The sequence below is a fragment of the Myxocyprinus asiaticus genome, chromosome 1, assembly GCF_019703515.2.
Source record: "Myxocyprinus asiaticus isolate MX2 ecotype Aquarium Trade chromosome 1, UBuf_Myxa_2, whole genome shotgun sequence".
NCBI lineage: Eukaryota > Metazoa > Chordata > Actinopteri > Cypriniformes > Catostomidae > Myxocyprinus > Myxocyprinus asiaticus.
In genome coordinates this window covers 25,714,609-25,732,195 of record NC_059344.1, presented here as the reverse complement: position 1 = coordinate 25,732,195, position 17,587 = coordinate 25,714,609, and the positions used below count along the sequence as shown (strand labels likewise).

Below are 17,587 nucleotides of genomic sequence, written 5' to 3'. Positions count from 1 at the left end.
AACAATCAAACCCCAAACCCCCCCCCCCCAAAAAAACAGAAAAAAGAAAAATGTGTGCATTAACCCCGCGCATGACAGCGGCAATTGCCTTCCATCCCTCTAAACTCAAACAGTCCATGTACGCCTACGAGAGCCCCTGTGACAACTTTGCCTTCGGGTTGCTCAAGTCCGGTGTTCTATAAAAATTTTGTGAGACAGAATTACACAACAGAAAATAATCTATAAAACAAACTCCAGCCAATAGGAGGCATAAGCATAAAGAGCGTGTAGATTTATCCACATAACTGTCCCGAAGGTGTGTTCCTCCACAAAACAAACTCCAGCCTCTAGCGGAACCAGCACAAAAAAAAAAAGCCGTTCAGTTTCCTCGGACAGTCAAACAAATGTTCAGTGAGCCAGCTCATTCGGCTGTTACATGAGTGCAACAGATGACCTAATCACTCCAGTGTCCTTCAAGAAATAATCCACAAATCAAACTCCAGCCAATAGGAGGCATAAGCACAAAGAACATGCAGATTCATCCACAAACTGTCCCGAAGGAGGGTTATTCCACAAAACAAACTCCAGCCACTAGGCGGAACCAGCACAAAAAGAAACAAAGGCGCTCAGTTTCCTCAGACAGTCAAGTGAATGTTCAATGAGTCAAACCCACTCGGCTGCAACGTGAGTATCACACAATGATTTACTCACTCCATTGACTTTATGAAGGACATGGCTTGCTGTGGGCATGAAAATATTTTGCGACCATCCTTAGTATCTATTCTCAATTTGGCCGGGAACATCAGTGCAAAAGCGACCTTCCGAGTTTCTTGCATTCCTTGAATCGATCACGTTTCTCACTTGTTGAAATGGAACAAGAAAATGCTGTGGTTCTTCCAAGAAAGCCTTCCTTTACTCCTCGCCTCGCGTTACATGAGATCTTTATTGGATGCCAGAAATTTTGACAGAATTGATCGGGGCCTGTCTCCCTCTGCAGATCTCCGAACCGGAACTCTGTGAGCTTGCTTGATTTCCAGCTTATGGCCTGTTATGTCGAGCAGACTCGGAAGAGTTGTCTGCTCCTCTAGGAATTTCACCATATCTCGGCCTTCTTCGTCCTCAGGAATACCAACAATTCGGACGTTGTTTCGCCGGTTAGGATTCTCCAAGTCTTCCAACTTTTACCAGACATGCTCCAAGTCTGCCTTGGTCACTGGCAGGTTTGCAGCTAATTCCCTCTCTGATGACTCCAGATAATCGATCCATTTCTCAACATCCGCCACTCTTGTAACCTTCTCAGTGAATTTCGTCTTCATGGCAGTGATCGATTGATGTGTTACAGCAAGATCCTCCAAGTCAGCAACGACCATCGTCAGCATTGCCGACACGTTCATCAATTGATGCCGAATTTCCTTCACTTTACCGTCCATATTGACTCCCGGACTTTCGGCCTGCTGCTCAGGGGCTTCAGCTTGAGTACGTAAGTGTCTTTTAATATCTCCAGAGCCCGAGGATTTTGTCTTCCTAGAACAGTTAAGAATCGGGGTGTATCGAATCTCACCGGTTTATGACACAAAAAGTATTAAAACTAGCAAAGTGCGCAGAGCTCGCCGTTCACACGTCCTAACCTCACATGGTGCCATGCGACACTGAAGTTATTCTATTTTGATGAAAGATATGTCAAACAAACATTTCTTTGCATCAGAATAATGTGCATCTGTGAATCATTCACAACAATACCAGGAACGTGCATTTAAAGTCAGAGTTCGCCCAAAAATGAAAATTCTCTCATCATTTACTCACCCTCATGCCATCCCAAATGCGTGTGACTTTCTTTCTTCGGCAGAACACAAACAAAGATTTCTCTGTTGGTCCATACAATGCAAGTGGATGGTGATCAGAACTGCAAAACTCCAAAAAGCACAGACGGTCATAGTAAAAGTAATCCATACGACTCCAGTGGTTAAATTAACGTCTTCTAAAGTGATTAGATCATTTTGGGTGAGAAACAGATCAATATTTAAGTCCTTTTCACTATAATTGTTCACTTCCAGTCGCTCTCTGATGTGTGTCCATGAGGGGAATCAGTTCACGCTGCCTCTCATGTGACATAAACTCGCTGACATGTTCAAATGAAATCAAAACCAATGAAGCTTGTGAACAGCATTCTCTTGTAAACAAATCAAGCTGCACTTACGGTTGTATTGGACAGTTCTCGCGTGAACATGCCAATGTGCTTACGTCATGCTAGAGGCAGAGTGAACTGATTCATCTCATGGATGCATTTTGGAGAGCAACTGGAAGTAAAAAAATTATATTTAAAAGGAAATTAAATATTGATCTGTTTCTCACCCAAAGCGATCGTATCGCTTTAGAAGACATTAATTTAACCACTGGAGTCGTATGAATAACTTTTACTATGACCGTCTGTGCTTTTTGGTGCTTTAAAGTGCGGATCACCATCCACTTGCATTGTATGGACCTACAGAGCTGAGATATTCTTCTAAAAATCTTAATTTGTGTTTAGCAGAAGAAAGAAAGTCATTCACATCTGGGATGACATGAGGGTGAATAAATGATGAGAACTTTTTTTTTTGGGTGAACTATTCCTTTAAAACTTATAGTGAATATCACAACATCTTCATGTTATCTCAAGAAATTATTTTATTTAAATTTTTTATAAGGAAGTGTTCTATTTTCATGGTTTAATTTGTATATATTTTTTATGCATTTCTATTTTATTTAATTTTATTTTCCATTAGCATCATGAAACCCCTTTGTAGATCCATCATAAACACCCAGCTGGAAAGCCCCATACTAACAAAGCCAGTGAAAAATATTTCAATAGCTTTTGAAACTGATTTTGAGTTTGACGTTGAAGCACACTTTCATCGCCTTAAATCTCAGATCATGCAACATTTTCTTATAATGATTTTGATACTCAAAAAGGATTTCTCATTTTCATAAAAGCATGTACAGACTGGTCACCCCCCCCCCCCCCCTCTCTCTCTCTCTCTCTCTCTCTCTCTCTCTCTCTCTCTCTCTTTCTGTCTCTCTCCAGTCTAAATGTGTTTGGTTTGTGGATGGCATGTAAGGTGATATGTCAGCGCTCATTGGTGGTTGGGTGATTGTTCTGGTTCACTGGCAGGCCTGTTGTGTGTTGATGAAGCCTTTGACAGGCTCTGTGTAGTGCAGTGGGTTGTATGGTGCTGTTTTTGTTTGGCCAGCTCTGGTTGGCCTTGTGCTTCGTGGTGGTGTGAAGCTATTTAGCCTCTCAGCTGAGATTCTCTCACTCATTTACTCTCACACAAACACACAGCACTCACTTACACTCTCACACATCTACACTCGCTGACACTCTTATCATGTCATCATAGTAGTGCAAGTTTTTTTAAATGGTGCCTTAAATGTACCCTCTTTATTTCTGCCTCACTTAAACACAGAAGTGAATGTAATATCAGTCTTGGCTCTGAACCCACATGTCATATAAATTTGCCTATTTATACATATTAGCACTTATTGTCAGTTAAAATTAACAAGGATATCATTTTTGGATGGATATGGTTTGGAGTTACACAGGTAAGAGCATGATATGATGACTTTGACCTTACAGTATATAGTCAATAGACCTTATATGATGAATTTGTATTTAAAATGGATTCAATAAATGGTATTTGTAAAAAAAAAAAAAAAAAAAAAAAAAGCTTTTTACTTTGAAAAATATGTGAAAACTTTAAAGCAAAAATAATGTTTGAGATGTGTACACCCCAAAATATTCAAGATTTAAGTAAAATGTAAACCTTATTAGTGTAAAGTTTTTACTTGATGGTTACACCACTTGACATTTAATCAACAAAATCATATAAATGATCTTCAGCAACATGAATACACATATTTCACATCTAAAAACTGGAAACGTGTTTTAAGCAAGATTTTTCATTTTCATCATCTTGGATATACTTATTTGTCATTGACTTGCATACACTAAATTGTAACACACTTTCAAGGAAACAGATTTGATGTTTTGACTGCAGATTTGAGGTTTGAAACCGACTGCACCTTTATTTTTCTTCTAATCTAACTTTCTCTCTGTAAAGTTAATTAGTTAAATAGACCGTAAAGAACAAAAGTAAAGCGAGATTAAATGTGAGATTGAAGTACATTTTTAGCCTCACGGTGACCTTGTCAGCCTCTCTGAAGGGGGTAGCTTCAGCATTTAGGAAGATAACTAGGTGTATGCCATACACTTGATGGTGAAATGTTTTCCAGTCATTGACTGATATACTGAAGTATCCAATGTTGTGAAGCAGCCGGCCATTTTTGACGCAGATAAGGTTTGCTGTATTTGTGTGAGTGTTCACAACGTCAGACACCTTCTTCTGAAACAGCTCTCTGCCATCTATCTCCCACCATCCTGGTTACCATGACGTTTGTACCATTATTTGCTGGCCTCTGTCAGGTTGCCATGACAGTGCTTATTTGCCATACTAAAAATCCAGCATTAAGCAGAGGCTGACGACTAACAGGGATCATCTCTATCTGATCAGTGAAACATCTGATCTAAAGGAGAGTTAGACCACTCCGCTTATACATCTTGAACCACTCCCAATCCAAACATGGACTGGAGAGAAATTTAAGCTTAAATCAGCTATTATTTGTGTTGAAGCAGCTTGATGTTGTTCATTCATTACTCTTTTTTTTTTTTTTTTTTATTATTATATATATATATATATATATATATATATATATATATATATATATATATATATATATATATATATTGTATTTTTTGTATTGATGCATCAAGCCAGATGAAATGAAAAGTTTGCAGTCTCACTGGTAAGTGTGTTTAAGATCAGATCCATCTGTTGCTCAGTGAGTGTGTTTGTGTGTGTGTGTGTTTTAAGTCGCTGGCCATGCCGTTTGGACTGCTCTGAGCATCTGTGAGAGCTGCTGGTTATAAAGATTAGAGCCTCTGGAAGTGACACATTTGACAGGGCTAGTGCAGGTGCAGAGGCCTTGTTGTTCTGAGAGAGAGCAGGCTGTTCTCTCACATATCACCAGCACTCCCTCTTGTGGTCAAACAATGAGCTGCTGCTAAAGTACAGTGGGCTCTCTGTGTTTAACATGGCGACGGCTCACATATTCACTGCTGTGGGCAGAGAATTCTCTCAAGCATTATCTAATTATTAAGACTTCGTGACTCTAATGCTGTTTTATTGATACCACCACTGAACTCTTATTGATTTGTGCTTGGCTGGTTGCAACAGTCATTTATGCAAAAGTTGATCCATGAAATAAGTTATTTTATCTGCCTTGATTGTTGTAAGCAGTAAACTTAGACTCCTTGGTTTAGAAAATACAAACTAAGTGGTTGTTGACATTAAATACTTAAGCTAAATTTGAAACAATTTTACACATGTATAATTATTTGACATTAATATTTTATGACCTCATATTAATTATGAAACTGCATTGATTGTTTGTACTTTAAAAAATAATTTTTCGCAACATAAAATTTCTCTTATACATTCAGAGAAGTTTTCACCTAAATTCTTGTCGTTTAATTTTTTAATTATTTTGTTTACATAAATGTTTACAATTATTATTTCAAATTTGCAACTATGCAAACTGGGTTAAAGCTTCATAAATTTGCTAAAAAATATTATTTAGCTGACTGACATAAGTTGAAATGAAATGTTTTGATTAGATCAAACACCTATTTGTGTACATTAACTTTTTTATTTTTGCTGTAAATGTTGAGGTTGCTTTGGTGCACAAAAAGTTTGCCTTGAGTTTGGACGTCTTATTATGTGGTTTAAATGGATTCACACTCGAGTCATTTCATAGAACATGTTATAGTTTACAGAACATTCGAGCATACTATTATAATTTAGACAACTGTGTTTTCAGTTGTAACTGTAAAAATGACCATGATACCAGAAAACAGACCCGGTCTGTGACCTATCTTAGTGATAGCGTTGTGGAACTTGGCTTCTGCTGGGTGACTTTCTGAGGTAGATAATGTGGAAATGCAGTCAAATGACGTAGTTTGGTTAGATAAGATCTGTGAGCGCCATTGTTGACGTCTCATTGTGGTTAAAGAGTGGTTTTCTTTTTCTTTTTTTTTCTTTTTGCAAGAAGAAAGGTTTTCATTTAGCAACTTTCAGCTCACAAAATGTCTTGTTCAGGTGTTGACAAAGTATTCATTCCCACATCAAACTAACTGTTGTACATAGAAATACCTAGAAGTGTTTATTTTTAACGTTGGATATAGGCGCTTCAGCAACACAAAAATAACTCCTTTACCTGCTTCTTTGTCTTTACTTTCCATAGTTTTTGTGCAGGGTGACAGTTATGAATGAAGTGTGCTTTAATAAGCCTTTGTTTTGTGTTCTTTTAGATGATCCTGTGGGACTGGGATCTGAAACAATGGTACAAGCCACAATATCAGGTAAGTACTGCTCCAGTTTACTGGAGCAAAACTCATCTGTTTTTCTTCTGCACAATTATCATGATACTTTTATAAGGTAACTGTATATTACAATATTTAACAATATCCAGACATGCTTAGTCTCGATTTGTTTTATTTTTTAATTCACTTTTAATTACCATATTATGTAATCTACATCCATTATTCATAAATCATTTACATTTTAGGTAATGCACAGTTTTAACTTGCTATCTTGCAGGGTTCTCACAGTCATGCAAAACCTGGAAATATCAGGAAATTTAAAAATTGTGAAAAGTTATGGAAATATTCATATAATTTTAATAAATATTAATATTAATAAATATTAATCAAATGCTTAGCACTTAAATGTATCGGTTAGAAATGGCTCATTATGAGTGTAATCTCTGCAAAATTATTTTTAAAATCCTTATCCAGTAATCAGAAATGACTGGAAACAGTCATGGAATTTCACTGGTCAAAAGGTACGGTAACCCTGATCTTGGTGGTAATCATTAATTCATAACTTCCATCTTGTTAGAAATATTGAAAAAAATTTTGTGTCTGTTTTTTATGTTATAATGCTCTATGTACATGTGCCTAAAACAAGCTTTTGTGGTCCATTTCCCTGCATCCTCACTGTCCTTTTTTCTGTCTGAACAAGCCTTGTGTCATCTGTCTCAGGACGGATTGTAACGTGTTCGCATGCCGAGGCCTGTAGCCTCTATCTGCCCGCCGCTCATTACAGCGGCAGGCCTGCGAGTAGATAACCCTTATCCTGGCTCACATAAAGTTTGCTGAATGACGTCAAATCCAGGAGGAAGTGCTCACTGAGCACTTTTATCACACGCATATACACACATGTGAGCGTGCGCACACTCAGGTCGCAGCAGTGCTGCTATTCATCAGAACCCACCTCCCCTCAAAAAAAATTATGTAGGTCTGAATTAAATACAGTCAATAAAATGAGCTCAGCATGTACGCACAAGACTGAATATGGATTAAAGCTAGCCAAGTTTATAGATACCCTGAGTTCTTCCCGTAATATCATTATGAACATTTTTTTTTTTTTTTTTTCTCCTCCACTGAGTGGATATCATCAAAAGCTGTCTCTGGCACTTGGCTGGATTTATCAAATGGATAGCTCTGAGAATGAGTCATTCTTTTGCTACAGTTACTACTTGTGTAAGTCTGGAGCAGTGTGGCATTGCATGCTGTATGTTTGAGATCCTTTTGTACCTCTAAATGACCACAAGGAGGCAGTATAAGTCTCCAGATGCAGGCCATGTATTGGCGAAGGGGGGGATATTACATGTGTTGTCTTCTTTAACCAGTCATTCTATTGATACTGAAATGTGTATTGTGTATACATACATAGGGTGCAGTGAGTGGGAATGGTGTGGATCTCTCTGTGATAAATGAGGCCAGGAATCTGGTGTCAGACCTGCTGCTGGACCCCTCTCTCTCGCCCCATGTTCTCTCTTCACTGCGCAGCGTCAGCAGTCTCATGGGAGCTTTCTCTGGGTCCTGTCGGCCCCGGGTCAACCCCTTCACCCCCTTCCCTGGCTTTTACCCCTGTGCTGAGATAGAAGACCCCTCAGAGAGAGGAGACAGAAAGCCACTTAAGGTAGGTGAGCAGGATGACAAGAGGAAGGCACCAGAGATGATTTTACTTTTTGAACACTACAGCCTACCCAAGATGGATATTCATTGATTATTTATAGATGAGATCGGGTCTAGTTGCCACAATTTTTCTCCAGCAGATATTTCTCAGAGTAGGTTTATTGTTGAATGTCAATATCTATATAGTGCACATACCTTAATGTCTTGGCTACCAATAAGCTATTGAACATTTCCACCCTTATTGCTCAGGAGAAAAGACACCAATACATTGAGCACACATTGACCTTTTGTGACAATATGGCCCAGTAGTGGGGCATGTTGTCATACTACGTTGCATAATAATATCAAACCATTTTGATATATTTTGGCCAACTTGTATTGTAATTAGATATTTGCCGATATTAAATAAAAAGGGAAACCGTGATAATTAACATGCACAATACTGTTATCGTGAGCACTTCAAAATACAATGAAAATTTCTGGATGACCTATTAACCAAATGTAGATTTTTATGAATGTACTGTAGAATTTCCATGAATAAATCAACATTCCCAACACTCTAACTCTTACAGTAATAGGAAGACATGCCAAATGTCATGTTTCTTTTTCAATTAAACCTTTCCCTCTAAATGTTTCCATTGTTGTTACTTGTTAATTTGCAATTAAAATAAACCGTAATAAATTAGATAAATGCAAAATAGAAGCATTGGACTCGAACTCAACTTTGAAAGCCACCATGTTTCTTTGAGCCTTATATGGTTTGATCTTTGCAAAGTTACTTTTTGTGATCTTTTCATTTAAAAAGTACAAAACAAGTTACTAAATCTTGTAATTAAGAACAACGATAAAGTTTATTTATCTTTCAACCCGTTTTGTAATTCAATAAAATACCATGATCCGTATACTGTGATTAATTATCGTGATATGATAATTTTATGCCGTCACATGCCTAATTGTAATTAATACATTTATAACAAATTAAACGCATGTGACAACTTGCCACGACCTGACATTTCTTAAAAGTACCTTTGTCCCAGAGATTTTGAACTAGGTGTTTTTTAAATAAACTTACAAAACTGTAAGTCGCATCTGCTAAATTAAAAATTTACCCCTGACTAATTACTACATACTACATGACTTGTGTTTAGGGTCTGAGCAGCAGGAACAGTCTACCCACACCTCAGTTGAGGCGCAGTTCAGCCTCTTCCTCTCTGCCTCCCCTGGAGTCTGCCGCCTCACGCTGGGAACGCACCAATGGAAAGAGATCTCATTCTGAGCTCAGCAGGTCAGACCTCTCATGACTACACTTTCCCTCCTGAGTATCTCTAAAACTAACACATGTGGCCCCAGATGAGTAAAGCAAAGGACCAAGAAAGGAGCATGGGTGTACTGCAGTGTCATAAAGTAACTTTTTATTAAAAGGCTAAATTTGCCCCCTTCAATTCATTTTGTGGGGCATTTTTATAATAAATATGATAATTATTTACTATTATGAATGTTACCAATAAAATCAAGTACATTTACCTACTAAATAATTACAACAACTGTAGTAATAACAAGGCACTAACCCTAAACCTAACCCCAACCCTAACCTTAACCCATACTAAGTACATGTAGTTACCTAATATTACTCAGTACTTTCTTGGGTAAGTACACTGTAAGTATACCGAAAGTACACTGTACTGTAAAATAAAGTGCAACCGTAAACTCTCTGCTAGAATATATATTTTAAAACAATTGGCTAGTCCCAGTGTTAGATTATAAAGCTTTCTACTGTCTGTCATCAGTATGATTTCAATACAGTCTGTTTCAAGTTATGGAGTTAGTAATAAATATGTATAATCTTTTAGTGTCTTTTTTCAAAAACTACTACTTATTAGATAGATGTTTTTAAAGCAGATACCTCTGAGACATAATACTGATATTTTACAGCTACATGTCACTGTGGTGTCTGCAGAGGCACTAAACCCAAAAACTAGACAGGCTTAGAATAGAGTAACATATTTAATGTTATATCACAGATAAAAAATGTTGACAGACATTTTTGCTTCCACATTGTTAATATGTGGGGCATTTTTGACATTTTTCCCCAAGCCCTAGTTAATTTCTGAATGTGGTGCACTGATATCTGTGGATTGTTGGAAGTTGTCAAAAGTGAACTGACAAGTATGATGTAAGATCACCAAACTTTATTTTCGGTAGGCAGTTAGATTGTAGTTGTAGGTTTATAAGGACCTCCTGCATTGTGTAATTGTTCTGTTTGTCCTCTGGGTGGCAGTGTTTGAAAGGAATCTGGCTGCAACTGATGTGGCATATAAAAATCTTTCAAAGATGCTGTGTCTCTTTGTTTGTTGATTAGGAGTAATGTAAACTTAACTTATTAGTGACTTCTATACATTTGTACCCTGCAGCCAAAGTTGCGTGTCTAATGGGCCCAACAGCAACCTGCTCACCATCCCTAAACCAAGATCCTCCTCCGTTACCCTCAACTACGGCCACACTGTCCCCAGAAGACCAGGTCAGCACCTATCAAAAGCAAAATAGCTTCTCCTTTCATATCTAATATGTTCAATCATAGCAGAAATGTGTGATTAGTCAGGCAAAGTGACAATAAAGCATGCACGTACCAGAGTATATGGAAAAACCATCATTGTGACAGTGGCCTTTGCGTCACATGCAGTCAGAGTCCAGGTCTTTTCTTATTTTCTTGCCAATGGCAGGTAAATTGAGAAAATTATTGGCCATAAATATTTTTTATTGGCCGTGTTGCAGGTCTCCTGTGAACTAAACATTTTCCCATTTGCAGTAATCTCACATAAAGTGGTCTGTCTATTTAAATAACAGTGGTGTGCAAGCTTTCTTTTCTATTTGGATTTTTGTGGCCCATGTGTCTGCAAACCTTGTTTTTGGACTTTGTCTCTTGTAGTTTTGCATTATTTCCTTGAAAACATAGATTTTTCTCCCTGTGACAAAATAATTATTTAATTTAGCTGTTTTGGTGTCTTAATGCCAGGAATGTGTCTCTACATTAAATATTTGCTTTCTTTTATATACTTTTTATGGTAAAAGGTAAAAGTTCTAGAAGATGCACATAAGTGACCAATCTTATCTTCTTCAGTAGAGTGTACGATCTCTTTGATTTGATGTGCTCACATTGAGAAAATGGTTGAAAGATTATTCTTTCCCCTGCTTTGCAATTTCAGTGCATTATTTTGCAATTCTTTTGAAAAGTTACAAGGCATTTGGTGCATGGCGAGTGCGAATTTTGGACCCTGCATGCAACCTTTTCTTTCATATGTCCATAGGTGCATCTCCTAGCCTGAGTCCGGTCAGCTCACCGAGTCACAGCCTCCCTGTTGTTCCCGGCTCCTCTATGGTCACGCGCTCTCCTGTGGAGTTTCCAGACACGGCTGATTTCCTCACCAAGCCCAGCGTCAACCTGCACAAACCTCTGGGCTTCACACTGAGCTCACCTGATTTCCAGCAGCAGTATCGTGGCCCTGCTTCGGTCCCTTTGTGCACCAGGTGCTGTAACTTTTGCAACATCTTCCTCCTATTCTGTCTTGACACTCAGAGGAGACCAATTGGGCTGTGCCTAATGAGAGAATGAATTGATGGTGTTTTAAATGTGTGTTTTGTTTTTTTTATAGTTGTGGCCGGCAGATGCTGAAGAGTGTCTCCAGTGTGGAAGTGGGTGAGGGCAATCACCCAGCATCCAGTGAAATGCAACGAATGCGCTCAGGTAGGTTAAAAAGGTACATTATTACAAGACAGCCACTATTACTCACAACAGAGTCGCATCTTTCCTGAAGAGATCAGTATCTTTTAAATTGACGGTCAAAATGATGCTTTTGCTCGCTTTCTTAGCTGAAGGTGTGGAGTATAGAGGGGAAAACCTGATTCGAGAGGAGAGCATGGAGGCTGAGTCTCTGGAGGAGAAAACTCCAGACACAGCAGGGATAAAACTGAAAAGCCAGACCGAAGAAGAGGAACAGACTTTAAGTACCAAGCAGTCCTCACCAGATCCTGAGGTAAAACACACACACACACACACACACTAACACAATACTTCACTTTATCCCCACATGGTTTCATTATATTAATGTCTAAAACATTGCCTCGGGAACCAAAATCAAGATCTAGTGTTGCTTGTGGATGAGTAATTGTAATTTATGAAGTGCTGTTTATAATGGTTGCCTTAGAAAGCCTGTAAGAGAAGAGATTTTCTCCACATAACCTGAAATCCCCTTGTCTCAATCCTACCGCTCTCTCACTGCTTTTATTGGTCAATCTGGCAGTTGTTAAAGTGGCCAGCTGTTGAACAATCAGAACAGAGCTCTGCTGTGGTAACCAAGCAGTTTATAGCTTGGTCAGAGATCTTGCTGCAGATGCATTGTGCTTATTTGCATTCCCATGCTTTTACATTATGATGTGGTTGCTGGATTTATAGCTGTGGATTTTGAGTGGCTCTCTCTGCAAGCCCGTGGTTCATTGTTCTCCCCAAAGGGGGTTTACTGTAAGAGCATGCGAGGATAACGTAAATGAGCTGACTCAGTAAAATGTTTTCGTTATCACTGTAAAAGACATCTGGAATGACTTAAAAGGGTAGTTCACCCAAAAATGAAAATTCTCATAATTTACTCACACTCATGCCATCCCAGATGTGTGACTTTCTTTCTTCTGCTGAACACAATTGAAGATTTTTGGAAGAATATTTCAGCTCTGTAGGTCCATACAATGCAAGTGAATGGGTTCCAAAATCTTGATGCTCCTAAAAGCACATAAAGGCATCATAAAAGTAATCCAGTAATTTTTTTTATTAAAAATGTTTGCTTCCGGTGGAGTTCAAACTGCTTCTTGGAAATTGGTAGGGGAAAAATGTTCACTGCACACCCTCAATATTTTGAGTGACTCAATGGGTCAGTGAGCAGCCACAGCTTCAGTTGCTCAGGATCATTAAGGAATCTGTGAAAAATTAGTCTTTCCTCTTGCGATGATAGGTTGAGGCATCAAGGATAAGCACACGCAAGCACCTTAAAAAAATCTTGAAAAAGAAACAGATACAAATACAAATCTATAGCAAAAGCAAGTCAGCCTCTGTATAACATTCCTCCTCCTCTGTTGTAAACAACACTGTGCTTCCGTATTTTACGTATTTCATGCACCAGTTCTCGCGTGAACTTTCCAATGCGCTTTCATCACGCAACCCTCATAATCCTGCAAACCACAGATGGGCAGAAGCTAAATTTTATAGTTAAAGTTTTAATTATTGATCTTTTTGTTACACCTAGCGTTTTGCTTCAGAAGACATTAATTAATCCACTTGAGTCGTATGGATTAATTTTATGATGGCTTTATTTGCTTTTTGGAGCTTCAGGATTTTGGCACCCATTCACTTGCATTGTATGGACCTTCAGAGCTGAAATATTCTTCAAATAATTTGTGTTCAGCATAAGAAAGAAAGTCATACACATCTGGAATGGCATGAGGGTGAGTAAATGTATAGTACATTTTTATTTTTCGGTGAAATGTTCCTTTAAGAGTGGTTCAGCACAGCTTTTGTTGTAAGGCCAAACTGAATGTAGATGATCACAAAATGTCATCATCTCCCTTCACTCTGCTCTCTGTGTTTGATCTCTGGCAGGGAGAGGAAGCGTTCACGTTGGATCCCATGCTGGTAGAGCATGAATCACTCATGGAGAAGATCAACACCTGGAACTTCCAGATCTTTGAGTTGATGGACATGACGGGAGGGAAGACTGGCAGGATTCTCAGCTATGTTAGTGCTTCACTATTCTTCACTCTTATTAATGTAGTGTTAATTGACAATGGAGCAAGAACCATAACTATGAATGGATAATGGCTAAAGTGGACAAGATTCCACTTTTAAGGCCAGGGACAGTTTGAATGCAACAACTTTTTTTTCTCTTGCTCCGTTCACTTTTTGATTCACTTAAAGAGGTCTGAGTTTGTTTTTTTTAAAGAGGGATCAAGTGTGAAAACACCCTAACACCATGTCCTAACCAGATGTGATAAAGCGACAAGCGATAAATAATATCTCTCTCATGTTAATCTGGGTTTTTGTCCTAATCGACAGAGATGAGCAATGGGACATTCTTTCTATTTGATTGTTTTTTTGGTTTCTATTTCTGGGTGTCACGACAGGTAGTCTGACTGCAGTTATTGCCCCTCTGGTCCAATATCAAGCTTCTTATAATTGTATAAAACATGAAAAATTGTTGTGATTGACTGAGATTGTGCCACATTGTGCTGCAGTGTTGCATTCATAGTGGACATACAGATTGCTTGTCTCTGGAATCTTACAAAGCTTCACTAGCATCAGACTAGTAGTATCCAAGACAGATTAGAGTGCAACAAGAATATACACTGGTGGAATAATGTACAGATTTTGCTATTTTGGAAGGAAATTGGTACTTCACCAAAGTGGCAATTCTGTGGATGGAAATGCCTTGCAGGGGCCTAATTGCGCATGCAGGGAGGCCTGCAATGAGAGCGTTATTGTAGTCCAACCATTCTCTGTTTGACCTGTCTCATCAACAAGGCATTTTCGTCCACAGAACTGCCGCTCACTGAATGTTTTTTGTTTTTGGCACCATTCGGAGTAAATTCTAGTGACTGTGCGTGAAAATCCCAGGAGATCAGCAGTTACAGAAATACTCAAACCAACCTGTCTGACACCAACAATCATGCCACGGTCCAAATCACTGAGATCACGTTTTTTTCCCCATTCTGATGGTTGATGTGAACATTAACTGAAGCTCCTGACCCGTATTTGTATGATTTTATGCACTGCACTGCTGCCACACGATTGGCTGATTAGATAATGGCATGGATGATTGTTGGTGCCAGATGGGCTGGTATGAGTATTTTTGTAATTGCTGATCTCCTGGGATTTTCACACACAACAGTCACTAGAATTTACACCAAATGGTGCCAAAAACAAAAAACATCCAGAGTGCGGCAGTTCTGTGGATGGAAATGCCTTATTGATTAGAGAGGTCAACAGTGAATGGCCAGACTGGTTCGAACTGACAAAGTCTACAGTAACTCCGAAAACCACTCTGTACCATTGTGGTGAGAAGAATTGCATATCAGAATGCAATTCTGAGATACGGGTTGGCACGGTTTTGGCGGCATGAGGAGGACCTACACAATATTAGGCAGGCGGTTTTAATGTTGTAGCTAATCGGTGTATGTATATATATATATATATATATATATATATATATATATATATATATATATATATATATATATATATTATGAGTGAATGGTTAAGTGCTCATGGAAAAGATGTGTTTTAACCATTTTTTGATGACAGAAAGTGAGTCTGCTTCACGGATGGAGTTGGGAAGGTCATTCCACCAACGTGGTACAGTGAAACCAAAGTCCGGGAAAGTGTTTTGGTGCTTCTTTGTGTTGGTACAACAAGGTGCCGCTCATTAGCCGACCACAGGCTTCTGGTGAGAACGCAGCTCTGCAGAAATTATTTTAGGTACGCTGAGGCAGACCCAGTGACTGTTCTTTATGCCACATCAAAGCCTTGAATTTGATACGACAAGGAGTGGGGTAACATGCGCTCTCTTTGGTTCATTAAAGACCAGATGTGCTGCTGCATTCTGGATCATTTGCAGGGGCCTAATTGCACATGCAGGGAGGCCTGCAATGAGAGCGTTACTGTAGTCCAGTCTAGTTATGGCAAGTGACTGAACAAGAAGTTGTGTGGCATGTTCAGAGAGGAAGGGTCTTATTTTCCTGATACTGTAGAGTGTAAATCTACATGATCGTGCTGTCTTTGAGATGTGGTCTGTGAAACTGAGTTGGTTATCGATGGTTACCCCTAGATTTCTGACCGTTTTGGAAGGCGTTATTATAGTTGAACCCAGCAGAATGGTGATGTTGTGTTCAACAGCAGGGTTGGCTGGAAAGACGAGGAGCTCAGTCTTGGCTGGGTTAAGTTGCAGGTGGTGTTCCTTCATCCAGGCCGAGATATATGCCAAACAGGCCGAGATTCGAGCAGCCACCGTGGTGTTGTTGGGCTGGAAAGACAAGTAGAGCTGTCTGTCATCGGTGTAGCAGTGGTAAAAGAACCTATGTGCTTGAATGATGGGTCCCAGTGATGTTGTGTATATAGAGAAGAGAAGTGGCCCAAGCACTGAGCCCTGAAGTACTCCAGTAAGTAGCTGATGTGACTTGGATACCTCACCTCTCCAGGCTACCTTGAAGGACCTACCTGAGAGATTGGACTTAAACCAGCCAAGTATAGTTCCTGTGATGCCCAGAGTAGAGAGGGTGGACAGAAGGATCTGATGGTTGACTGTGTCATAGGCTGCAGAAAGGTCCAGTAGAATCAGGATGGATAATCTGGATCCAGCTCTCACCTGTCTCAGCGACAGACAGCAAGGCGGTCTCGGTGGAATGTCCACTTTTGAAGCCTGACTGATTGTCATCCAGCAGCTTGTTTTGCGAGATATAGGCAGAGATCTGATTGAAAACTGTCCTGTCAAGTGTTTTCACCATGAATGGGATGATAGAGACTGGTTTGTAGAGTTCGACTTGTGTGGGGTTAAATAATGATTTTTAAGCCGCGGGCACATGTTATGTGCTTGGGCACATGTTATGTGTGGAGTAGACATATGGGAATGTATAAGGAAAATAGTAAAAAAAAAAAAAAAAAGAAAAAAAAGATAAGTGCTTTGGTAAGTGGCGCCTTGTCAGTGTCCTTGTTCGGTGGACTCGCACAGGTAGACTTGCTGGTCTTTACACAAGTAGTAGGTCTTCATACAAGGGATGCCACTTCCGCTGCTGCTTCCGCATCAGCATTCACATCAAATATATACACGCTGCTATTGGCTAAAATCAAGGTTGTTCTTTAGTAAATTAAAGGATTAGTTCACCCAAAAAGGAGAATTTTCTCATAATTTACTTCCCCCCTATGCTGTCCCAGATGTGTATGACTTTTGCTTCTGCAGAACACAAATTAAGATTTCTAGAAGAATATCTCAGCTCTGTAGGTCCATACAATGCAATTGAATGGTGGCCAAAATTTTAAAGCTCCAAAAAGAACATAAAGGCATACATCTCCACTTTCACATACGACTCCAGTGGTTTAATCCATGTCTTCTGAAGTGATGTAATTGTGGGTGAGAAACAGATCAATATTTAAGTCCTTATTTGCTATCAATTCTTCTTGCTGTCCAGTAGGTGGCGATATGCACAAAGAATGTGAATTGCCAAAAACAAAAGAAGAAGAATGTGAAAGTGGAGATGTATAGTTGCATTATATGGACCTACAAAGCTGCGATATTCTTCTAAAAATCTTTGTTTGTGTTCCGCAGAAAAAAAAAAAAAATTCACATCTGGGAGGGCATGAGTAAATGTGAGAATTTTCATTTTTGGGTGAACTTTCCCTTTAAAACAATTTCTTTAAAGTTAAATCCAACCAACTGCTGGCTTTTATAGCTTATTAGAACTTTTTTGATGTGAATGACATTTAATTTGAATTAGTTGAAT

The 17,587-nt window shown here is 39.0% G+C and overlaps 1 protein-coding gene across 1 annotated transcript in view; it reads left to right on the top strand.

Annotated features, from left to right (window-relative positions):
* LOC127410746 (cGMP-inhibited 3',5'-cyclic phosphodiesterase 3B-like) overlaps positions 1-17,587 on the top strand; it is an 87,622-nt gene that overhangs the window by 49,924 nt on the left and 20,111 nt on the right. The window contains exons 2-9 of the mRNA XM_051645992.1: positions 6,383-6,433; positions 7,809-8,057; positions 9,202-9,338; positions 10,465-10,571; positions 11,359-11,578; positions 11,704-11,795; positions 11,921-12,084; positions 13,698-13,832. Coding sequence (XP_051501952.1) covers positions 6,383-6,433; positions 7,809-8,057; positions 9,202-9,338; positions 10,465-10,571; positions 11,359-11,578; positions 11,704-11,795; positions 11,921-12,084; positions 13,698-13,832 — 1,155 coding nt within the window. The remainder of the gene's footprint in view (positions 1-6,382; positions 6,434-7,808; positions 8,058-9,201; positions 9,339-10,464; positions 10,572-11,358; positions 11,579-11,703; positions 11,796-11,920; positions 12,085-13,697; positions 13,833-17,587) is intronic.